The 25,874-nt window shown below is 41.7% G+C and overlaps 1 protein-coding gene across 1 annotated transcript; it reads left to right on the plus strand.

Annotated features, from left to right (window-relative positions):
• The first annotated feature begins 1,940 nt into the window (after positions 1-1,940).
• On the plus strand, positions 1,941-25,818 carry asxl1 (ASXL transcriptional regulator 1). Its single transcript, XM_084721975.1, has 11 exons — positions 1,941-2,311; positions 7,166-7,249; positions 11,461-11,580; positions 13,264-13,465; positions 18,412-18,581; positions 18,870-18,954; positions 19,248-19,414; positions 20,784-20,880; positions 21,209-21,314; positions 21,609-22,602; positions 22,735-25,818. The coding sequence occupies exons 1-11, from the start codon at positions 2,255-2,257 to the stop codon at positions 25,354-25,356; spliced, it is 4,704 nt and encodes a 1,567-aa protein (XP_084578101.1). The 5' UTR covers positions 1,941-2,254; the 3' UTR covers positions 25,357-25,818.
• The last annotated feature ends 56 nt before the right edge of the window (positions 25,819-25,874 follow it).

The following is a 25,874-nucleotide window of genomic DNA, read 5'->3' on the forward strand; positions in this document are numbered from 1 at the left end:
CATGCCACATCTTTACTGCAAGTCTATCTTTGTCAAACTTGACTAGAGATCTGGGTGATTATTTTGTGATTTTATGATCAAAAAATATCAGAGTATTCTACAAGTGGTTCCTGGATATGTTTATCTGTTTGTAATAAAAGCTGCTTCAAATATGTGAATAGAAAACAGATCCTGTAGCTGATCAGCCTGACTGGACATCACTTTCTATATTGTTATGAATTAGACAACATGTTGTGGTTCTAACAGATGAGCAGATGGACTCAGTTCTTACATGGTATTTAGAGCTGCAGTGGTTAGTCAATTAATCGATTAGTCCAGCTGTTCCCAAACCTAAGAATGCCATGGCCCAATTTGAAATCTGAAAATCCTCTGTGGCCCACTCAAACTTTGAATCACACCTCTGATCAACACACAATATTAATTGTACCAGTGATGAGATATAAGATACGTTCAGGTGTTAATGTGACGGGTCACCAGTTACAGTTTAACTGTAAAGTAGGTCAGGTAAATGAAGAATAACATGTAATTTGTATCCCATCACTTCGTTTTATTAGCTGACTTCTTAAAAATCTAATCAGAATATTTTATGGCAATTTCAAACTTACTTTTTATTCATGACCTCTCAAGCTCCATCTGCAGGGCCTTCACACTCCACCAGTGGGCCATGGCCCACACTTTGGGAATCCCTGAATTAGTCAATAGGAGGAAAATTAATTGCAAACTATTTTGATAATCAATTTATTATTCAAGCAAAAATGTTGAACATTTGCTTCTAAAATGTGAGGATTTGTGTATTTCTTTGTCATTTCGAATGGTAAATGAAGTCTGAGTTTTGGACTGTTAATTGGACATCTATTTGGACTGTGGGAAAATTGTGAGGAGTGTTTTTCACTTTTAAAAAGACATGATGACAATTTCTTACATAATCTGATTTTGGGATGGTATTATGGGTAAAGTGTCTTGGAGAAAAGTGTAGTCCTTACTGCTCAAATATTTTCTTACTAACAATGATGTGAGATAAGTTATGTTTAAATTGAATCACAGTTTCTAAATCTTACAGATTGAAATGGATCACTGAGTCTCATTTTGTAAAAACTTGAATGAAAATGTCTCACATTTGTTTGGGAATTATTCATACACAGAAATTTTGATCAGACACTCTTGAGTTCATCCAAACATATTTCATTGCAAATTTCTTTTTGCTTCATGACGTCATCTTTGATGTGTTGGCCTTTAAGATGGAAAAATAGAAACCATTTTATAATGAATCTATTATTATTATTATTATTATTATTATTATTATTATTATTGTAATTATTATTATTATTATTATTATTATTATTATTATTATTATTGTTGTTGTTGTTGTTGTTGTTGTTGTTATTATCATCATTCCTACTGTTATTTTAGTATACCACATTCACAAATGCAGGTTCAATTGTAAACCATTCTTTCCTGTTTTTAAAAATGAACTCAATAACTATTTGGATGTGATAAAACATTAACAAACAATATTAACAATCCTTGCACTACCTATATCAGATCATCTTTGACTGACGTTTCTGTGGACCATATGTTATTGTGATATTTTGTGTTTTTTGTTTATTTTATGTATTGCATCTACCTTTGTCTTTAATAAAGTCTATTAAAAAAGAACTGTTTACAATTTTTTGACATTTCATATGATTGATCGATTAATGGTGAAAGTGATCTGCAGATTAGTCAATACTGAAAATAATTGTTAATTTCCGCCCTGTGGTTAATAAATAATGTGTGTGTGTTGGGAGTGGTGGAAGGCTCAATCTAAACGATGCTATTCTGACATCAAATATGATTATTTGTATTCAGCATGTGTTCAGATGTACTATTTGCATGCGGAGGGCTGGACGCTGTTTTGTTGCATTCCTGCGGAGGGTTTGACCTTTGACCTGGTTGTTGCATTCCATAGAGGCTTGTCCTGCAGCAGCAGTATAGCACAGCCAGTCCTGCACTCACATTGCTTGTGTGCACAGAGAGACGATGTGTGCTGAGCTAGTTTAGACCAGGCACTGGACCCAGCAGCGACAGTATCAGAGAGCGGCAGACGGCAGAGCATCGTCCCGAGCTGAGAGGAAAGGCTTGTTGTGGCTCCGCACACTGTTAACATAGAGCGTAGTTAGCCATTTTGCTAAGCAAGCTCCCTCGCCATCGTACTGAGGTGCTTTGTAGACTCACACAGCAGCAGGCTAGCCGCAGACACACACACGCAGAGGAAATGAAGGACAAACAAAAGAGAAAGAAGGAGCGGACCTGGGCTGAGGCGGCTCGCATGGTAAACTCTCTCATCTCAACATTTAACAGCTGCATGAGATTATGTGTGAATGAATGTGAATGATGCTCCAGATGTGTTGTTGTGTTTGGACATTCTCCTCACGACCACAGCCTACCTACAGTATCAGCTAGCTGTTAACATAGGCGTGCTAAGCTAGCCAGCAGGCAAGCGGTGTGTAGTTCAAATGTAACTAGAGGGGAACATGTTAGCACTGCTGCACGTCTTTCTGGCTGCTCACATAAAAAGCTACGCAACGCAACATGCTAACACTGGCTAGCTTGCTAACATCCACCTCTCGTATTTTAAGCTCTTTGTTTGCTAGGCAGTAAGCTAGCTAGCTCTTAGCTAATTACTACCAGAGCAAACTGGGAAGCTCAAAGATACGCCAGCGCTACGACAAGTTTACGCACTCATTGTGAATAAAGCAGTTAGTGAAATGTGACCCCGGTAAACTCGTTACGTTAACTTAACTCCTAACATAGTGTAAAAGTAGCTAATGTTGACGACCATAATGCACACTAACGTTAGCATAGCTAACGGCTACATTCCCCTCCAACCAGCTCAGCTGTCTGGTGAACACACTGCCGCGGAATGATGCAGGAAAATCAAAACGTCCCGTTAACTTTTGTTCGATTAAACAGTCTCTGGAGCAATATTAACATTTCTAAAATAAATGTAGTCACATTTATTGAAAGGAAAACGTTAACCGTTGCCGAGCTGGGGGCGGGGGTTATTTTCACAGCAAATTACCTTTATTTAATGAATTAAAACGCACATTGACAACTGGGCAGTTGGCTACACGTCGGATAAACACATTTGTGATTGTGAGTAATTGTGGTTAGGTGTGTTTTTCCTCAGTGTTTATCTCCAGTGTGAGGGCAGTGGGTTCACTCCTCGGGTCTGTTTTGGAGAGACAGGCCTTTTCTTTCTGCTCATACATCGGGTACGGAACACGAACAAGTGCAGAGAACCACTGTGAAATCTGAATGAGCAGATTTTGTTCCAGATTAACAGAAAACCACTGTCAGCAGCATATAATTACATAAATCCCAAAACATGGATGTGATACACACCATGAAATGGTTGGTAGTCACTCCTTTTGTTGGTCATTTTTAACAGCGTATCTCTAGTTTACAGTGATTGCAGATGAAGTACATGGGAAGGATTCAGTTTTTTCCTTCCCAATGCCAAATCTGATAATCGACTACTAATGAGTACCAGTGCATAGACATATACATACATGTATATACATATATTTTTAAAAGCTCCATACTACTAACCCTGTAGGGATATGATATGATTGCTGTCAGTGGCTATGTTTACATGCACATAATGTTCTGATATTATTCTGAAAAAGATCACATTCCTTTTAAGCTATTTATATGCCTAATGAAAATGAATATTTCTTAAATACATCCAGCTGTGTATGCTGTGATTATGGATGATTCTATCCATCAAAAGTATTTTTTCCACCAGTGGCAGACTTGTTTACACAGCCCCTCTCTGTCATAAATTCAACCACCTTCTTGAAGAGGTCAGCAATGCAGTATTTGTCCATATCCAAAAATATGTTCATCAGATGTTTAAAATACTGGCTAAAAGAAGGTGTATTTCTCCTTTCAACCACAAATGTGCCATTTTCATTTGTGAACTCATCTTAGTTACTTATCTATTTACAGTAAAGAGCATAAGAGTCCAACTGAGACACATATTATAAATTTGCTGTTTACATGTCCAAGGATAAAACCAGCATATCCCACATGTCTCAATCAGAATATGCTTCATTCAGAATAAGATCTAATTCAGAATACGCAACCAGGACTATTTATATGACTATTTACATTTATCAAATTCAGAATATTGACATATTCTGGGTATTAGGTGAAAACTAGTGTGCATGTAAATGTAGCCAATGTTGTTTGGCTTGGCTCAAAGAAATACATACAGAGGATGAATTTCATAGAACATGACTTTACCATCCTGGGAAGAAAATGGTGTACCAGATGCTGCTGGGAAGACATAATTGCATTTCGGGGTTAAGATATTATGTGTTATTGGTTCATTGTATAGCCATACCAACAGGTTAGGTGGTACCAGAAGCATTTACCCATACTGGTGTCTCGGGTTGGATGATGTGACCTAAAATTTGTTATTATCTATTTGTTTTTGTGACAATGTTTTTTTACACTGACTGTATTGATATATATTGTATTAATATTATATTGATTAAATAATAAGGGATATGCCACTCAAAAACATGATTTCTTCTCACTGTATTTGGCAGTGTAATATATCTTATGAAAGGAAAAATGATTACAAACCGTTCCAGTTCCAGGCTCCAAATAGGAATAAAAAGGAGGTATAGATCTACGTGTGTTCTGTGAGGAGAAGCATGCCCCATAATGTAGGTTAATATGTAAATGTAATGTGATTCATTCTCAGAGTTCTACAAGACATAGGACTAGGTGTCTCAACAGCATTTATTTGGCAGAAAATCCAGAGAGTATAAATTTAAGTACAATAGTCCATGCACTAAAGGGCACTATGCTACCGTTTTTCTTAACCGCCCCTCAACATTAGTCCAACATTGCCACAGTCTGTTGGAACATAACAGATGGTAGTAGCCAAAGCTCTCCAACATGCTGATGCTAAGTACAACAGGTGAACCTGAAGAATAGTACTGTAAAGCAACATAAAAATAATGAATCTTACAGTTTTCAAGTGTAAAATCTATATCAATCAATCGAAAGCAGTAAAGTGGTAAACTCGTGTTCGTATAAGAGTTTATCAGTTGTTATGGGGATATATCCATCAAAATTAAAGTTAATTCACTGGGTCTTCACATCCTCGGATCGTGGGAGCAGAAGAAGATTCTATTTTTGTGTCTGTTCTTGCAGATAACGACAGAAACTGGGACACTTAGCTCGTAATGTTATTCTCTACATCTTACCGTTACAGTCTGTATGTTGTACCTGCGTTAACAAGGAAAATAGTAGTTACTTGATGTAACTTCAGCTCTATGACCATATTTGCAGCTCTCTGCCTGCATGGTGTTGCAGCCACAGTAAAGCACATTCATTTAAATATGTAGTAATGGGTAATGATGGTATTGCAAAATCCATGTCATATCAGAATGTGATGCCGTGACAAAACCAGTCTACCACCCACCCCTCTTAGTATTCTGTCAGAACAACCCTAACAACAGGTCTGCAACATATTCTACTATTTTGAAGATGGCCACTATCTTTGTAATGGTACAATTTGTGGCTGAGCTGTTGTATTGGAGTGAATAACTTTTTACAGGTTACGTAATGATAGCCTAATAATAGAAAGATAAGACGTATAATAAAGTGTAGAGTTCAGCAGCAACTCCACTGACAATAACAACAAAACAAAATTGAACCGTTCATGTGTCAGAGTACTCAAATCTTAAGCCGAGTCTCAAATATTCAGCTATATGTTCATCACTAAGTAGTGTAGAAAATAGTATGCATTTTTCTTAAGTGAAGTTGGAAATGGTAATACTAAGTTGATCAATCGTTAATAAGATAAACACTTTTTTTTCTCATTTTCATTTTTGAATTCCCCTTTTCCATTTCCTTATTCAATGTGCTAGCCACTTCACTGATGGTATAACAATAAACCAGCACAGAAATAGCAATTACCTACATAAACCATCGTGTTCTGTACAGTTTCATTTGAATTTTGGAACTTAAAATAGAAAATGGCTCTCACCAATGCAACATGGGAAATTATGCAAATTAAGGCCTTCACTCAGCCTATCAGAAAGGATGCAGTCACAAAAGTTACATTACACAAACTACAGAAGCTTTCTAGACTGAAGCTCAGTTTCAGCCTCATGTCATCTCACCCTATTACTAGAGTTTGTTTCAGACAATACAGATAACTGATAATTACCTGCTCCATGTGTCTGCTGCTGATAAGATAACTAATAATTTTATATATTTGCTTTTTTAAAAGAACTTCCTATAAGCTGTTGTTTATGCACACCTGAGGGTACAAAAGGCTTGGACGTAGTGAGTAAAGATGGATGATTTAATATTCCACAGCTCTGACTGAACCAAATCTAACCAACATTATTTTTACAACAAAAACAGTTCTGACTCTTCAAATGTTTATTTTTTTCCAGGAAAGTTCATTTTAAAAAAAACAAACATACTTTGGCTTTTCTAGAACTCTCCTAAGAATTTCAATTAAATGGTCTGACATAATCTGTCATGTCAGATATTATCGTAGCCAATATTTATAGGCAAGTATACGCTGATATAGTGTCGATCAGTATGGCTGGACCAGTATTCATCTAATTAACCTGCCTCAATGTTTATCGTGCAGCCCTAACTACAACTACTATTACTACGACTAATAATGTTAATAATAATCATAAACATAAAAAAAAAAGACTGCTGGTGTCAGTACAGTACCAGTATTGGCATTTTTCCAATTCAGATATCAGAGTGGTGGAAAAAATGAGATAAAAACAGATCTGTAGCCCAGATATTAAGCTGCTACTGCCTCTCTGTCCCTTGCTGTCCTCTTCTTGGATGTCTGCTTCTGCTGACACTGTTGGCCATCTTTGCTGTAAAGACTCATTATGTTTCCACCATGTAAGACAGATGCAGGTACAGTCATACTGCAAGTTAGTCCAGAACTGACCAGCTTCCTTTCTGTGGTTTTAACAAACCTAATAAATGATGAGAAAATATTTTTTCTGTTGTTTTTGTCAATGATGTGCTTCTTTAAAACTGCTCCAGGACCAGATTTTTCTAATTTGTTTTCTTTTCTTAACAGTGCACAAGTGTCTGTGTGTTCAAAACTTATGTGAATGTCTTCCAGGTTTTGGAGAACTTCTCTGATGCACCCATGACTCCCAAACAAATCCTCCATGTCATTCAGACCAAGGGGCTAAAGGAAATGAGGTCAGAGAGACAGACACACACGCACACAGTTTTTTTTTTTTTTTTTTTGCATAAGTGTCAGCTTCTACTGTTCTGGTGCAAACTATGTTCCTGAAGCTGATTGCAATAACTGATGTCAAAAGTCTTATGCTGACCTGAACATTAATTTAGAAGCAGCAAACTTGCCTGATGAAGGTGTTGTGCCAAAATGTTGCAAATAAATGATAGATTGCAAGTTAGACTGTGCAGGAGTCCTGCAACTTTTTGGTCTACTCACCTCTCTCCAATGCACCTGTCTTATCTAATACATGTGTGAAGTCTTTCCTTTGTTCTAGAAGCAGGATAAAAATAAGCATAGTGATGCTTGCATTCAATCCACAGTCTATTAATCCATTTGAACATAACTTCTGAAACCTTAAATTGCCATTAAGATTGAAGCGTGTAATATGTAGTTGAATTCCAGCTTAAAGAACACTGTCTTATCCTAGCGCAGATGATCAGCAACTGTTAAATTGTTTCACACTGGAGTCATCTGGTGTCAGACAAGTAGCCCCAACCTTTATTCCCATGTTGGAGTTTATTGCTTTTTTGTTTGTCAAGTATGTTTAGCAGTCAGTGGACTGATCACACAATACTGAACTGAACATGTCAGTCAATGTGATTATAACTGGCTTTTTATTTCCTCCTGCATGGACTGCCTGGCCTGCTGCTGACCTGAACAGGAGGTAGGTTGGAGGAACATAGACCTTTATTGTTCACACTTATTACCTCTGTAACTAAACACCTCTCCATTTTTTTTATGCTCTTTCATTTTCTCTAAGGCTTCAAAATCTGTTAGTACAAGCAACTAACAGCATTATTACTGCTCCATACACATTTTCATACTTATTGATATTTTATGCGTGTTTTGATCAGACCCTTATCTATTTGTAAAAACAAAAAGGTTAAACATGTCTAAGGATCACAAATGAGCAGTAATAATGAGTGATAATGTGAATGAGCTCAGCAGAGGGAGCAAACTTGTTTTGTAAAGTGATTGAACATAAAACAGGATTTCAACATCGGTTGTAGAAACAGCTGTCACTTTTTCTGATGTAACAACAGATTTATTGTCTCACATGAAATTCTTGTACTCACAGTAACATGCACATTTCTTTTAAAGAGTTTTTGTAATTTTACCATCAAAGGTGCTGTTAGAGATTCTGAAGAAAGAAGTTAATGGGTACCTTTAAAAGTAACTCATTACATTCCAATGTTCTATTAGTAATGCAGTAGAGTACTGTCGTGTCACGAAAAATGAAAACCACTTTGCAATTCCTTGCGCTTTCAGTTCATTATGTTCTAACAATCTGACAGTGAACTGGGCAGAGGCATGTAACACAGCCACCTCTAGGAAAACAATAAAACATGAGCTTACTCAGCCAACAGTGCATCATGTTTCAACATGCTAATGAACCAGTTAGCAAAACACAGGCCTACATTCAAACTAAACTATAAGTCTACAGGCTTTTCACACCACATAGACTCACCCAGCCAATGCTCTCTCTAGTTAACTCATATAACCTAGGGGTGGGGAAAATACTCAATTCTTAGATTCATTGCAATGCAGACGTGGAAGATTCTAAATTGATTCATAAATAGTTAATATTAAAGATCAGCTTCTTAAATGTTAATTAATGTGATGTTGACCGAGTGAAAACGCCAACCACTGCTGTGAGGGCAGCACAGCACCTGGACAGTCTACAGTCATGCTAGAAGTATAAACAGTTAACAGGGACAGATGTAAATTGTTTTCTCAGAAGGCAGCGGTTGCAAGCATATTTTGATCTAGTGTCTTAATTGCATTTGCCAGATGAACATGAAGGCTGTGGTGAAGAAAATCTCTCTGTTCAGTTTGTTTCACCTCAAACTCTGCGCCAGCTCTGCATTTTGGACAGCGATGACTTTCCTCAGCTAACGGCACAGCAGAGAGGCTGCTCTCCACTGCTGGAGACACAGCATTAATAATAGCACAGCGGAGCACACCCTCCCCCTCATTTTTTTTATTCTCATACAGGCAGGAGACTGTATGATGCTTTCATATTGATTTATTCATTAATTAATGAAGTTAACTTTTTTAAAATAAAAAGGCTGCAAACCATTTAATTGCCAGTTATGTTTCTTAATGTATTTCAGGGGAACTGGGGCAAGAGACTTCGTGCTCCTTTTTCTGTTCATTCAAACAAGAATATAATCTGAATCAAATCAGAGGAATGGATTCTCACCCCTAAATTTGTGCATGATGTTTACTTCTAAAAGGGGCTGCTTCTTGAGTTTTGATGAGGATGGCTGAGCGTGAGGAGCTGCTGATGGATATAATCCAACTGGCACCCCATGACTTAAAAGCTTAAAATGTTGCAATGTTGATGCATTGATAATCGTTTTATCATCACATTGTAGTCCTGATCAGAATCAAAATAAAATCATGAGGTAATAAGAGATTCCCACCCCTAATATAACCCAGGAGACGTTTTTCAAAACATGTAGGAAAGTTGATTCCTTTGATAAGACTTCCGAGGCTAAAAAGCCTCTCAAAACATTTGAGCTTTGTCTCAAAGAAAGATTTAATAAGGCGGAATTTGTTCAACACATCCATCTTGAGAACCGACTTGGGAGACCAAGACAAGACCATAGCCTGTCTGTCCTCTGTATGAAATGTAAAATCACCCCGAGAGTCTCCTCCGGTGACAGGTGCAGGTGGTGGTAGTTCTTAAAGTCGTAGAAATATGGTTAAATCAACAGCAATGGATTGCTTATTTTCAAACATAACTGAGTACTTGAATTGCAAAACTAATGGCTAGATTCCACAAGGCATGGCTACGCCATGTCAGCTGGAGCTGATCACTGCTATTCTCTGCTTCAAATATGCACCAAATCTGTTTTTGACAGATGCCACATCAATTTGCACAGGGCAGATTGAGTGAGTAAGAAGTCAGACACAGAAATTGTAGAAAGAATTTTCAAAATAAAAGACCCCAGGCAGACTCACAATCATGTGGGCAGACTCACAATCATGTGGGCAGACTCACAATCATGAGGGCAGACTCACAATCATGAAGACAGACAAAAAAAAAGAAATATTTTATTATGTAATCTACTTACGCATTACTTTGCAAGGCAGCTGGAATCACAAGATCAGGCAAGGATCCATCTTGCAAGTCTTCAAGTTATCTGTTTGAGTGTTGTAGCCAATTAGTGTCCTATGAGGGTCTACTGGCAACTATGGGCATGGTTTTAGATGTGAAAACAGCGAGAAGCAACTCGAACAAACAATGGCGGCTTCCTAAGAGGTTAGCGTAGATACTGTGATAGCATCAGTAAGAACTGTTGCTGAAGGCTTTTTTCCACGTAAAACATGGTTTCGCTCTTCTTCTGACCGGCTACAGCAAGAGTTTGATCTTATTGGTTGAAGTTAGCCCGTGTTAGATGTGATAGACAGATGGTTCATCCAATCACCTGCCAAGTGTTTTTTGAATGTGCCTGCCCTTTTCCAAACAATTTTTAGGGAAAACCAGATGGCTCTGTGTAACAAATCATGGTCAAGGTTACCCATGGTAGAGGCACTAAAAGCAAGGAAAGAAGACCAAATCAATTAACTCTGAGCAAGTCAGTGTCATCAGGCGGGCAAAATGCTCCACTGCTGATTCGCTGCTGGTGGGGGCATGCAGCCATGTGCAGGACAGATCAAAACCATGGCACAGACCTGTTGTGCTCAGTGGAGTAAACCGGTAATGCATTATGTTGCTCGTTCCAACAAAAAAAGTAATCTGAGTACTCTAACGTGCTACTCTGTTGAGTCTCATTCCCAGTTGTGTGTTGGGGGAACAAAGAACTATCTTTCTCCAGAATCTCTTACCCCACTTTTAAACAGTCTTGCCAAGGTGGTTGCAGAGAATTGTCCAAAAGATCTAATACAACAAGTATTAAAGGAATAAATGTAACAGAATAAAGGGTGTCTCTGATACTCATCATATTTATATTATTTCATGGTGAACAGTGTAGTATCTTGTTGCTAACCTGAGCTTTCAGTAGTTTAGTTATGCAGGGATTTACTGTTGTAGAGAGCATTGTGGCAAATAGATGTGACCAACAGTTAGCACTAATAATTCTCCAGATCTTAATTTGGCTTTCTGTCTTAAGTCTGACCCTTTGTGCCCAATCACATGCATTGTAACTGAATGTTTGTATGTGTGCAGTGGTACAGCTCCTTTGGCCTGCCTGGTCACCATGCTGCACTCGCAGGTGAGGGGAGACCGAGTCAAGAACAGCATCTTCTTCAAGCTGCCTGGGCGGATGAGCCTGTTCACTCTCAAGGTACTCGAACTGAAAAATGATCATTCTAACAATAATTTGGAGCAGGAAAAAGACAATAAATCAGTCGACCTCAAGTTTGCACAAACATTACAACTGGTGTCAGCAGAAAACTCCTCCAAAAAGTTGCATTTAAAAATATTTTTTAGAAATGTTTACTGTTACTCAAGATAATCATCATGTGAGTATTTCATTGGTAACTCTTTGGATTTGATACATGACCACAAAATCAGTCAATAGGAGATCTTGTGGTGTGATAATAAGAGCGACCTGTTAACACTGACTAGGGATGGGAATGGAAAACCGGTTCTTGTTGAGATCCGGTTCCCAGTGTTTCAATTCCTTGGAATCGTTTGCCAATTTTGCAGACGATTCCCTTATCGATTCCAGTGGGCACGAATGACGTCACCACGGATGATGCAAATATTACCAATATGTAGAAACATTTTCACACACAGCATGCGATAACTTTGAATGAATGCCGTGTTTTTCGATCTGCTCTGGAGTGAATCTCAACCCAGCAGCAGCAGCAATGTTAGCACGTCCTCTGCTGTTAATACTAGGGGTACAATGGATCGCAGTTGACCTGTGCCCCGTACGGATCGCCCTCTACGGTTCGGCACGCATGTGATCCATGGACCACATATGAGCATCATAGTTTTACTGTCACTGTTACTTTTGTATAAGTTATAATACCTGAAATCTCAGTGCAGAGTTGCAGTGAAAAGACAGGACAGATGCTGCTGTGTGCAGCACATCTCTGATTTAAAAGCCGTCACATCACCTTGAGTGAAATCCAGACCAAAACTTTTTTCACTGATGTAACTATGCTATCACCAAAGAAACAGATCATAAAACTGTGATGTTCATTGAAACTTTGGTGATATCAGCTGTCTTAACTTCTACACAGCTCCTCTCTGCTCACCAGAGCAGCTCTGTCTCACCCCGTCTGTGACACAGTGTGTCTGCTGATTGATCATGACTTCTAACCAATCAGATGTGCTGTGCTGTAGGCGGGACATTGAGCCAGACTACAGAGCTTAGTTGTGTATTATACTGTACAGTATATAATGATCTAATATATGTATAGTATATAAATAGTACAGCACTGTATAAGTTTGAAGTTTTTAATATATTACCATTATCATTACTATTATCATTATTATTACATTACATAGCTATGGTGATAATTACAGACAGACAAAGATCAAAGACAAGTGCATTTTTAAAATAATTTAACCCTAATCCCACCACTTTTTCTTTTTTGCTGAGCCGAAAAATGATCTGATCTGTGACTCAAAACTGATACGATCCAAACCGTGAGTTTTTTGATCCGTTGCACCCCTAGTTAATACTGCAGGTAACTAACTAACACTGCCTATCATGTTAGCGCCATTTGCCTCATTGTAAAACCTGATATTACTAACTGTTAACTATTAACGTTAAATGAATGCCTTCTCATGCATTATATTTAGATGACCATTACGAGAGACAGAGTCTGACTGGCTCAGAGGCTGGCAGTACTCGCTCCAGCTTACGTCTAGCTTCCTGTTTGTTCTCCTTTTTTCTAAATGAGAATCGATAAAGAACAGAATCGTTAAGCAGAACGGAAAATGGAATCAGAATCGTAAAAATCTTGTCAATTCCCATCCCTAACACTGACCCTGTTCCTTTGACACTCTGTAGAAGAATGCCCTCCAGTGGACAAAGACAACCTCAGAGTCAGAGACACCAACAGAGCAGTCTGGCAGTACCACCACCCCAGCTTCCAGCAGCACCACCCCTGCAGCAGGCTCGGCTGTGGCCCCGGTTGGGCCCACTGAGGCCACTGAGCAGGAGAGTTGTGACTCCACCGAGACCACCGCCGCTGCCAGCGGAGACAATGATGGTAACAATACACCACACACTGGTGACCTCTCATTACATCTACACCAGTTTTATTGTAGTGATCAGTTCATCATGGGCTGCATTTGATGAGCAAGGCACCTTGCATCCTTTTATGTTTATATGCTCCTGTCTTTCCTTGCCTTTATATAACAACACATTATTGAGCCAATCCAGTGACTGTGCTATTACAACACCAATCCACTGGTTGTGATGACATGTCTCTGGTGAGGTGTTACTATGACGGTGAGCCCAGACACCCTGTGAAGAAAACTCATTCCAACCACTTGATGTGCTGAGGTGGTAAGCCACCCAGATTCTGAAGCATCCCATCTCTAGATCAGTTTAGTTAGTAGATGACTGCCTATAAGAAATAGGGCTGAACTACTGATTGTTGTCGTTATTGATTTAATCTGATGGTTATTTCGTGATTAATCAAGTAATTAAAAAATGCTGATCACTGTTCCTTAGAGCCCGAAGTGATGTCTTCAGGTTGCTTCTTTTGTCCAACCAACTGTTCAAACCCCAGACATTTATTGTCATAAATGACAAAGAAAAGCACTAAATCCTTATATTTGAGAAGCTCAAACCAGCACATGTTTGACATTTTTGCTTAAAAAATGAAAATCTAAAAACTGAAATGATTAATTCATTCTTGAAATAGTTGGCAACTAATTTACTTTCCATGAACTAATTGATTAATGAACTAATTGTTGCCACTCTAATCAGAAGCGACACTCAAATGTGAAATGGCACTTCTTACTTTCTCTCTTTAGTCAGGGTTCTGATCATAGGTGGGGATTAGAATGTAAATTTACTGAGAGTTTCCCCTTGAGGCTCAGCGTGATTTTGCATGCACAGCGCTGTACGACTCCAGCATTGCAATGCCAGTGGAGGTCATTTTTGCACTGAATGTCTTGGTGATTTCAGTCTGTAAAGGCTTCCCATTATTTGTGGATACAAGTGGCCTAAATGAATGAGCAGTGGTGCTTTGTGATCACTGGCACTTCTGGCCCTTGTTTCTTCCACAGTTGGTGTGTAACAATGGTAAATGCATGGTCTGCTAATGGTGGCACTAATATAGATTCAGCCAAGACACTTTTAGTGAATTTTGCTCTATGCTTATAGGAGCCAAAACAGTACAAAAGCAGCCTCAGCTCAAAGGCTGGGTACGAAACTTCAGTACTTTTATGGCATTGACTGAATTGCTTTGATCCTGTCCTATCCTATTTTAATATCTAAGGAAAAAATCTGTTTGGCTTCATTGTGCATATCAGCATGCAGCCTGCTACCAGCCCTATTTAGCTCAGATAGAAGCTGCTGTTATACGATCTCTGCTAAGATATGAAATAATGATCACTGCAGAGTTTGTCAGTAAGTTTCAGAAAGAGCAGCAGAGTGTCTTTTCTTTGCACGTCATGTAAATATTTCATGTTGTTTGCTCTTTAATGATGCCAGCAACATGAGATGTGTTGGCCACTGCACTGTAAATGTTTATTAAGTATGTCTTCTAGGGCTGGGTATCATTTAAAAACTGCGATACCAGAGCCAATAGGTAGGAGAAGTCACTGCCCTTCTGGTGGACCATCATGGGATCTTATTATGAAATATGAGCATTAGGCAGTGGTGGGAGACAGTCTTTTGATCCCATTTGAATTGTGCCGTGAATTAGATGTTTGCCCACTGAAAGAATAATGACCAAAAAATTGCTGTTTGTTGTGAAACTTTTGGAGTATCAGACTGATACAGATGAATAATTAGAAACATTGCACACCCAAGAGTTGGCAAAGCTACAAATCCATTGTTTTTTTTGTACTGTGATGTAGTCACACAAGCAACAGTTCTGGCTTGTTGTATTACTTCCTGGCTGATTAAAGTACCAGGGGCCTCATTTATAAATGTTGTGTACGCACAAAAGAAGGCGTACGCCACTTCCTAAGCAAAAGTTGGGATTTATAACAAACAAACTTGGCATGGAAATGTGTGGTCCTCCATGGTAACGCTGACCCTGCATACACACATAAACTGGAGAAAGGACAAACTGTGATTCCAATGGCAGAAGGATGAATGACTAGGAGGAGTGTGAAATCGATACACTGTGTGAAATCAATTGAGATATTACCTCACATACATCATATATAAGGAGTTCATTTACAAAAATGGATAAACGGCACTCTTACAATGAATAAACATATATATGTATATATGTATGTATATGTGTGTGTGTATATATATATATGTACATACACACATACATACATATAAAAAATCTAATTTGTTCTGTAATCATTAAACAACATGTACAGGCATTTTAATAAATAATAAGGTGAACAGCAAGACAAATATGTATACTGGTGTCGTTTTCAGTGATCAAGTTGGGCAGATACGAGTGGAAAATTTCATATATTGTGTTTTGTATTCCGTGTATTTTTAATGGCTTTCAGTTCATTTTATCTCTGTGTTTACACGTGTGGAGGTGATTGTTTCTATAAGGATACGGCCACTGCTGGAGGATTCAGGACACACAGCCGAGGTGCAGTGGAGGCACAGCATGCACAGCTGCCTCTGACCTGCTGGAACACACAGCAAATAAAAGAAATAAAAACTGTTTAGTGAAAAAAAAAAAGCCCTGGTTATTTTTGTACATAAATGTGTTAGTGCATTTGGTTTACTCTCAACTCAAACAAGGGGATGCACATGACATAGTCTACTGAATCATCCAGTGCGTCTGTACACTCTGTCACCCCCTCCTCACCAACACTCCTCCACTCAGGTGGGAGTCCCTGATAGTCTGTTTCTCATCAAAAGAGTGAGGTGTCTTTCTGCTACCCGTGGCACAAATACACACACTCACACAGCCTGTGGCTCTGTGCTTTCTGATTTATACTTTTCTGTCAGACGACTACTTTTTTAATTAGTCTCGGCGTTTGTTGAATTTGTGAGGCAGCAGTATTCTGAGCGTCCGCCACACGCTGCCACTCTGTTTTTTTGCCGTCTGTCATGTCCACAGTTTGTCCACCAAATAACATGTTTTCCTTGTCTCAAACTCTGCAAGAAAAACGTTGATTTCATTGTGTGTGACGGTCCTTTTTTCACCTTTTCACAGTGTTCACCACGATCGTCCTCATGCAGTCACTGTGAATGAATATTAATTTGGGGCATTTCATTGACCATTTATAGGCAATTATGGGCGTTACATGACCCTTAAAAAAGTTGCACCACATTTCAAGTTGATTGTGATTTATAAAGGAAAACCAGTGTAGGACGTGCCTACACCTTGTTTTATAAATCTGAATATTTTAATGCGTAAGCACTTTCTGTGTTTCATCCATATGCCATCTTTTAAGGTGACTCCTACACACAGTTTTATAAATGAGGACCAAGGAATCTCTGGATAAAACACTTGATGTAAAATAATATTACAAGGGACGGTGTTTTTGGTGTTGGTAACTGGAAATGGTAAATAATGTACAAAACTGAAGCCAAAATATCCTAGATACAAGCACTGCCATCTTGCACTGTGGATGTCATTTGGGGTCAGTCTGTGCAGTGGTGAGCAGTGTTTGCTCATGATTGAGTCAGCTGGCTGTGTAGGGGGGAACGACACTGTGGCTCAGAGTTCAGCTGTCAATGGTGGTATAAACTCCATTTTTATATCATCAAATAACTAACTAAAACTAAACTGATGAGGAAAATGAACACTTGAACAAACTGTGATAAGAAGTTCCTTAAAATGTTTCTTTGAGAAACATTTATTTGACACACACTTTGATTTCTTTTTTTTTTTTTCTTTTTTTTTTTTTTGGTTTGGCTCATGTGCAGTCTATTAACATTTGGAAGAAGGATTTATTATTTCCACTGCAGATGGGGTTTCACACAAAAATAAAGCACAACAAACCTATCACAAATTGAGACTTTCTTGACTTTTAAAGGGATAGTTCACCCTCATGCCAATTAAAGGTTGGGTTTAGTTTTTTAGTCCACAAAACACTGCTGGAGTTTCACAGGAAAACGGAGTTGCAGAATTTTGTAAACAGTGGAAGTGAATGGTGACCAGTTTTCAAATGCAAAAAAACCCCAACAGAATAAAAACAAAATTCCTCCATACTGCTCATATGGTGTAATGCATGTCTCTTAAAGCCCCAGCATGCCAAATTGACCCAAAAAATGTTTTTTTACAGCATGTTTTTAGCCCGAATCTTCAACTGTAGACCTATAGCTTGGAGCCACATTCACGTGCCCACTGTCTGAACTGGGTGTGCCTGGTAAAATGCATTTTGTTTGTTTGTTTGTTTTGTTTTTTTTTCTCCTGTTGTTTTTTTTCCATTTTGAAAACTGGTCACTGGTCATTCACTTCCATTGTTTGAGAGATTCTGCAATGCTGTTTTCCTTTGAATCTGCAGCCTGTCCCCGATGCTCAATCAGCATGAGGATGAGTAGATAATGACTGAATTTTCATTTTTGGGTGAACTATCCATTTAAAATTATCTTTTAAATTGACATCATATGTATAGTTTGTGGAACAATTCAAATGGGAACAAAAACATATCTCTCTGACTATTTTTTCATGGGGCACATCAGAGGGGGTGTCACTATACCAGTACCCATTTATTTACTGCCACTCCGCACTCAGCTTCACAACACCTTAGACTGTGTGGATTGTAGTTGTTACAGTAGTGGGCCAATCACACTGCTCCATTACACAGAAGAACACTTGTGGTTATTAGCTGTGAGCAAAACCATACAAATAAGCCCTTGTTTAAAATAGACCTACAAAAAAGAAAAATGCAGGTACTACTTGACTGGAGAACTTTCAATGCTACTTGGTATTGGGTTATTTCAGTTGATAGCACTGATCGACACCCCACCCACACACACATTTCTGCTGTTCAGAAATGTGTGTGTGTGGCAGATTTAAGTTGTAATTGTATTTTTTTTCCTGACTTGTAGCCTCAGTGGATGAGAGCTCGTCCAGCGCTTCCTGCTCCACAGACCTGCAGGCTCCCAGCACCCAGCCTCAGACCCGCCTCAGCAGGGCAGCAGGACAGCAGGGACGCACAGACACACAGCAGACTCAACACGTTCAACACGCCCAGACCAGGCTGAGCCGCTCAAGACAGGTCAGCACTCTGCACGAAGCCGCTGGCTGCTCCATGTTTACAATGGAAATTTTAACAAGTGTTCATTAGTCAAGGATCTGAGAAGAACTACAGTGTCATTTATTGTTTTAGAGTTAAATGTGAATATGGTTAACTCCTGAATCTTAACTAGTTAGAATCATTATCTGTGTCTCCTAGTCATGTCATGTGTTTGGACTTGATCTGTAGAGAGACAAGAAAACACTGTTGCCCAAGATATTAACTGTCCACTGTCTCCATCTGTTCATCCCACAATTTATGTTGCTACAGTCAGGGAGACAGAGGAAGAAAGCAGTCATGATGCCTCGTGTTGTCCTCACCCCTCTTAAAGTGAATGGAGAGCACGTCCCCTCAGGTAAGAACTACTGGGAACAATAGCATGACCAACACACAAGTAATGAAAGTCAGAATTTAGGTTGCTGATAAGCCTGACAGGTCAGACCTTATCATTATCTCAAAGATGAAAAAAGACATATAGCACACTGATAAAACACTAAAATGGGATTTAATTGAATCCATTCAACAATTTAAAAGCAAGATTTCCTGTTAAGCCCTCTCAGGCCTCTCATGGGAAAGGTGGGCCAGGGAACATTTGACTGGTGTGTGGTTTGCATGAGCACAGTTACCATGTGGTTTTTGCCATGGCAGGGCCCATGAAAAGGAGTCGAGGAGGGGTGGATGTAGACTTTGAAACACCGGGCTCCATCCTGGTCAACACCAACATTAGAGCTCTCATCAATGTGCGGACCTTCTCAGCCTTCCCCACACACTCGCAGCAGCAACTGCTGCAACTGCTGCCAGAGGTGGACCGGCAGGTATGTTGTCCTTCTGTCCTGAGATGTTATGTCTGTAGTGACATTGCATACCCTTACATAGTCTCTCCAGGATGTTGTGATTGCAACAATTAATGCAGCCAATCACTGTGAATTCTGCACAGCCTTGCAGTTTTGTGCAGTAACTACAACTTTTTCTCAAATTTAACCCGCTAGTTAAATAGATGTTTCTTTTTTTTGTCATAGCTACTGAAGAGGTTTATTGTTTTTAATTTTTTGTCCTGGTTTTGGGTTTGAGCTTCTTTGTGGAATACTACCCAAGTGAACTTAATTTACATTTAATGCATGTTTTGTTAGAACGTCTGTAATCTTTAGCCTTTTTGTTAAGGTGAGACTCAGAACAGAGGGGTTTCATTCTCCCCTGTTACCAATTGCCCTTGATTTTTTTTTAATGAATTGCACAAAAAAAGATTAAAAGAATTTTATAAAATGCAAATTCTTTTTTTTTTTTGCAATTTTCCTGCAAAACAATTCAACATGCATCTCAATTTTTTAGAAAAGCTGCCATGAAATCAGGCATTTTAGGCCACAACAATCCACCGAAAAGCCTGCAAAATGGATTGCATGTAGAAATATCACACCAAATTAGAAATCGGAAAAAGAATTACTATAGTTTCTGGCCATAGCATAGTGAAATAAATGTTATTGCTTGAATATCATCTGAAAAATACCAAGAGACTAAAGAATTTTCTAAGCAGTGTTGTATTAGCTGCCATACCAGCAGTGTGAAGCAGGCTTGGCAGCAAATCAGGACCAAACATAACAATTTCATAGTTGCAAGCAAGCAAACATGGTAAAAAAAAACAAAAAAAAAAACACAAAAACAAACAAAGATATTCTGCATGACCAACTAAATGCATGCAGGTTCTTGTGGTAAGAAAATCACAACATGATGGACAGGCTACAGTTTGTGCTGCTATCTTTACACTGCTTTGTTCTGTGACATTACTAACATGTGGTTCAACAAGTTTGCATATATAACAACTTCTCTCAGCTGAGAATCTATGTTGCTTGTAGAAAATATTACCAGGAAAAGAATTAATGAAAGGGTGACACTTTTCGAGCCAAAACTGTTTTAGTCCAAAACTCTCAACGTAACCTCCTCTGGAGCAGGTTGAGCATGCAGCATAAGTTACCATGGTGATCTAGCTTGACTAAAAGAGAGACATTGAGAATTCTTTAGAGTCAACATACCCCACTAACCCATTTAAGCCACATTGTAGTACACCCCTTAGGTCATGTTTTGTCATTTTTAGGGTCACTTTTATGCTTTTGAGGAATGGGGAAGGATATTACTTATGTGTATTCATTGTTCTACTGTTTTTCTACACTGTGTCCTCTCCCCTTGAAGATTGGACCTGATGGTATGGCCAGACTGAGTAGTTCAGCTCTCAACAATGAGTTCTTCACCCATGCCTCTCAGAGCTGGAAAGAAAGGCTGGCTGAGGGTAAGTGATCATGGTCAATCATGGACAAGCTGCCACATTTTAGTGACACGTCTGACAGGCTTACAAAGTCAGTCAAGTTAGGAATGTATTAATTACTGTGGGGAAGGAACAAGTGATGACGAAAGGAGGCCCTATAGTGTAGAAATGCACAACAACACTTTTGCATGATCATGGTGAATCAGCCCATTCAGGTATCTGATTCACAGAATAAAATAACAGGCTGGTGTACAGTTGTTCTAAGTCAGGGTCATAGTAAGTGGTTTATGCATCAAAAAGTTCAGTTGCGGAGCTACTCTTTTAAATGGTCACATGTGTTTGACCTGTTTAGGTGAGTTCACCCACGAGATGCAAGTGCGTTTCCGACAAGAGATGGAGAAAGAGAAGAAGGTGGAGGCGTGGAAGGAGAAGTTTTTTGAGGAGTACCATGGGCAAAAGTAAGGGTCAATCCAGTTCATCTGAATTCACTGTTAACAGCTTTAATAAGTTTTGTCATATCAGGAATGGTTAATTTACAGTTGAAATATTCTTACTGAACATTATTGACAGCACGTAGAATTATTTAGAAAAAACTTTCATGCAGATATTAATATGACTGCATTTCCATCGCCTTTGCTGTCCTTCTACTCTAGACAGCTTGAGTACGACCTACATCAGTTATGGCCACTGTGACATGCAGACAAATGTCAGTATTTTCACAACATGCTAAAACGCAGTTTGTGTATCTGTAGGTCTGGCCTGACACAAGAGGAGTCCCTGAAGCTTACCATGAGTGAAGCTAGTGAAGTTGCAGCCACTGTGCTGGACAGTGATGTGGCTGTGGTTGCAACTGTTGCCCCCAAGAGACGTAGTGTGGGTAGGCGGAGAAGAGATGGGAGGATGAGGAGACGTACACGGGCTGACCTGCGTCGCAGGGCTCGCCGTACCCTCTGCAAGGCCACTCCTCCAGCCCTGCAGACTGCAGAAGCAGCTGAGACCAGTGCTGCCCTGGACATCTCAGCAGTTTCCATTGGCTCTCCCATGTCTGACAACACAGTGGTTCAAGGCGAGGTGGTGCTGCAGGCTGAGTGCGGCGTGGAGCTCCCAGCTGAGAGTGCGTCCATGGAGCCAAAGCCCTCTCCCACTCCGGAGCCTGTCGCCGTGCCAGCCCCCACTCCCACTCCCACTCCTACTCCAACACCTACTCCTACTCCAAGCCCCAGCCCCAGCCCAGCCTCCACCAGCGCAAACGAAGAGCCCGAAGTTGCGGCCCGCCTGCTCCCAGAGGAGGCTGCACCTGTACTGGCTTCCACCTCCTCCCCTTCCTCCTCTTCCTCTTCTTCTTCGTCTGCCTCCTCACCAGCCTCTTCACCCTCCTCACCTTCTGACAGACAGGGAGCTTTTGCTGCAGGTCTTGACTCCTCTTCATCTTCCTCAGCATCCTCCAGTGCTGCAGTTGCAGCTGATCCCCTGGATGACACTGCCTCAGTGGTCACATCTATCACAGGGGGTACCGCCACCAGCAGCCGTGAGAGCAGCCCCTCAGCCAGCCCAGCTACCACCCCTGTACCCAGCGCCCAGCTCAAGGAGCAGAAAAGGAGGCCAGATGAGACTCAGGCCTTCTCCAGCTTCCCCGAAAAGAGGCCGCGGCTCGATGACCGTCAGTCCTTTCGTACCACAATTGACAGTGTCCGTTCGGAGAAGCCGCAGCCGACAACAGAAGAGCCCAAGGTGCCGCCTATCCGGGTAAGACTTTGTTGCATAAACCTAAGAGCTTTAAGGCTCCTTATTTGTTCACAAAAATATTTTGCCTGTTTAAAAATTCTGAATTGTTACCCAGACAAAGTTTGACACACTGTCCTTGTTTCTCTGTCTCAGATTCAACTGTCCAGAATCAAACCTCCCTGGGTCAAAGGTCACCCCACCTACCAGATCTGTCCCCGGATCGTGCCCCCCGGCGAGGGCTCGCGGCGGTCGGGGACGGGGGGCGCGCGCACACTGGCGGACATCAAAGCCCGCGCCCAGCAAGCCCGGGCCCAACGCGAGGCCGCTGCTGCTGTTGCAGCCACTAGCGACGGGGCAGGGCCGGCCGGGGTCCGGCTGCGGACTGCTGCTGGGCTACCGGATAGCAGCAATGGACGACGAGCGCGAGAGCATCCAGGACCTATCGAGCCCGGAGGAGGAGGAGGAGGAGGAGGAGGAGGAAGTGGAAGAAGGGGAGGTGGTGGGATGGAGGAGCAGGGATCGTCTTCAGGCACTAATTCGTCTGGAACACAACTACAGCTTCTCAATGTAGAGCCCACGCCCCAGCCCTCCCCTTCACTGTCCACTACCTCAACCTCCATGTCTTTGGAGCCCCCACAGACCCCAAGTCCTCCTTTAGAGGAGGCAGCTGAGGGCCCAGAGGCTGGAGAAGAAATGCGAACAAAAGCAGCGGCTGTCCAGAGCTCCTCCAATGGGCTCACAGACAAGGTAGTTGACTCGCCCTCTCCAGAGCCTGACCCTGTATCTGAGTCTTTGGCTACCCAGTCAGCCAGGCAAAGCCAGGTGCCAGAGTCTCCCTCTGTCCCCTCTGAGAGGGCAGACCAGGGTTGTGAAAAACCCTCACTGGCCCCAACTTCCATCCCAGATTCACTTCCCAGATTCGGGGCTCAGGGTGTGGACGTTATTCAGACGCTGGCCAGCTCCTGTCAGCCCAAAGAACAGGTCCAGGGGAAGGAGGCTGGACTGGGTGGTGTGATCCAGCATGGTTCCCACCATGTGGACCCCCAGGAGGTCTTCTCTCATTCGGCTACAGAAAGACGGCAAATAGATGCCCCCTCCTCTGGCGGAGAGAAAGATGATGAGGCCGGGACACATAGCGACTCCACAGAAACTGCTTCAGACTGTGAGAATGAGAGCCAGGAGGACGAGCAGCAGCCGGACCAGGACTGGTGTCCCCAGCTGAGCACTCAGAGAAATGGTCAGCTGGTCATCTGCAGTCCTCCTCCTCAGAACCAGCAGCCAGTCATCCAGGCCCATGTGTCCAGCCGCCAAGGACAGACAGTCATTCAGCCTTGCTTCCCCAATGGTCTGTCTCACCCTCAGCACAGCCGCTCCCATTCCCAGGACCACCAGTCTCTCCCCATAGTCCACCCACGGGGGCTTAGGGACACCAATGTTGTAGTCAAAATGGAGCCTGGAGATGATTGTAGAGTCTATAGACAAAGCCCCGCTGAAGACGAGTGTCGTGGAGGTTTAAAATCCTCTGTCCCTCACCAAGCTGCTGCGGCAGCCTCCAAGAGACTTGCCAGCTCTGTCAGACCAGTATCCAGTGTGGAAGCCAACAACCCTTTGGTCACTCAGCTCCTACAGGGCAGCCTACCCCTGGAGAAAGTTCTGCCCTCACACTCTGCCAACAGACTAGAGATCAGCCGATTGCCAGGACCCCAACCTAGACCACCGGTGGCAAAGACCCCAGGGCCACGGAACAGGCCTGAGGTCTCAGCCCAGTCTCCTAGCCCAGAACTGAATGCAACCTCTCAAATCCACAGCAAGTCTCCAACAGGCCGCCCAGTCTCCTGTCTGATGGACGCCTCAGGTGTGTCACAGTATCAGTCCCAGCAGGCCCCCGGGGCTGTCCCGGTAATCACCTCTCTGCCTCCCTCTTCATCCTCCTCCAGTTCTCTGACCTATAGGAGTAAGTCAGACCTGAGCTCTCAGACTGCTGTGGAGTCTGCGGTTATCAAAGACCCTCATGGTCCTCAGCCCTCACAGGGGGCCACTCCAGACAGGCCTCAGTCATCCCACCGGACCATGCCTAATGGCCCCTCTCCTCCCCATGCAGACCCCTGTCCCACAGAGGTGGTGCCTACTATTAAGATCAACTGGAGGCCCCCACAGTCTCAACTCACCCACCCTCACCAGAAGCAGCTGTCTCCTGCTCCCACAGTGAAAAATGAAGGCAGTGGGCGGCCCTCTTGCCAGGCTCTTGCCAAGTCCCCCCCTACAAAACCCATGAGTGTTACCAAAAAAGAGCCTGGGAGCTCTGTGGACAGCTACCTGAGTGGAGGGGCCATGGAGGGACTCCTCAACATGGAGATGACTTTAGCCAGGATGGCAAAGAAGGAGCACAACAAAGCCCCCTTCTCCTCTGGTTCTCCCTCCTCCTCGTCCCCCTCACCCTCCTCGTCTGCTTCCTCCCTGCCCTTCCAGCTGTATGGGAAGCTCCCCAAGCAAGGCGGAGGAGGAGTAAGCTACACAGCTAACGTGTCAGTGATGGACAATGGCGGCTTCTCCCGGAGCATGGCGGACGGTGTTCTCCAGCTGCGCCCCCGCTTGGCCTCCAGCCAGACCACCCTCAGCATCCAGGCCTTTACTGACAGTACGGCTGAAGAGGTGGCGCTCAAGTGCTCGTGCCGCCTCAAAGCCATGATCATGTGCCAAGGCTGCGGTGCCTTCTGCCATGACGATTGCATCGGGCCCTCCAAACTGTGCGTGTCATGTCTGGTGGTCAGATAGTATGTTGAAGTCCCTGTGCACTGTAGGACTGCTATCTGTACAGTATGAACAGCAGGACTGGGGGGCTCCAGAGTGTACAGAAACCTGATCATGGTAGAACACACAGGAGGAGCCTGACAGGCAAGATTTGCCTTGTATAATATAATTGGTCTGTATTTTTTGTTGTTGCAGATTTTCAGATTTTTTTTTAGCTGTACTGATATATTATTATTATTGTTATTATTGTTATTATTATTATTATTGTTATTATTATTATTGTGAATTTGGGGCATGATTGATTGTAAATTGTGCCTTTTTTGTTTTCTCTCCTCAAAAACATTTACCTCATCTTATCTTGCTCCACCTGTCATCATTTGGTGGCCATCATTGTTTTGGTCCCTCGTTTCCTCAGCGAACAGGGACTTATTGTTGTCTCTTTGCGCAAAGAAGTATTTTTTTAACCATTAAAATGAGTAAATGACATTGTTTCACTGCTTTGTGTTTGGTTTCTTTCTCTTTCTTGGTTCCTTTAAACCAGT

Source organism: Lutjanus erythropterus, chromosome 6 (assembly GCF_056507025.1).
Source record: "Lutjanus erythropterus isolate fLutEry1 chromosome 6, fLutEry1.hap2, whole genome shotgun sequence".
Classification (NCBI taxonomy): domain Eukaryota; kingdom Metazoa; phylum Chordata; class Actinopteri; order Lutjaniformes; family Lutjanidae; genus Lutjanus; species Lutjanus erythropterus.

Coding starts and splice junctions, on each gene's coding strand:
- asxl1 (XM_084721975.1), top strand. CDS start 2,255: ATGAAGGACAAACAAAAGAGAAAGAAGGAGCGGACCTGGGCTGAGGCG. Junction 18,582..18,869: donor GGCTGAGCCGCTCAAGACAG/GTCAGCACTCTG, acceptor ATGTTGCTACAG/TCAGGGAGACAGAGGAAGAA. Junction 18,955..19,247: donor TGGAGAGCACGTCCCCTCAG/GTAAGAACTACT, acceptor TTGCCATGGCAG/GGCCCATGAAAAGGAGTCGA.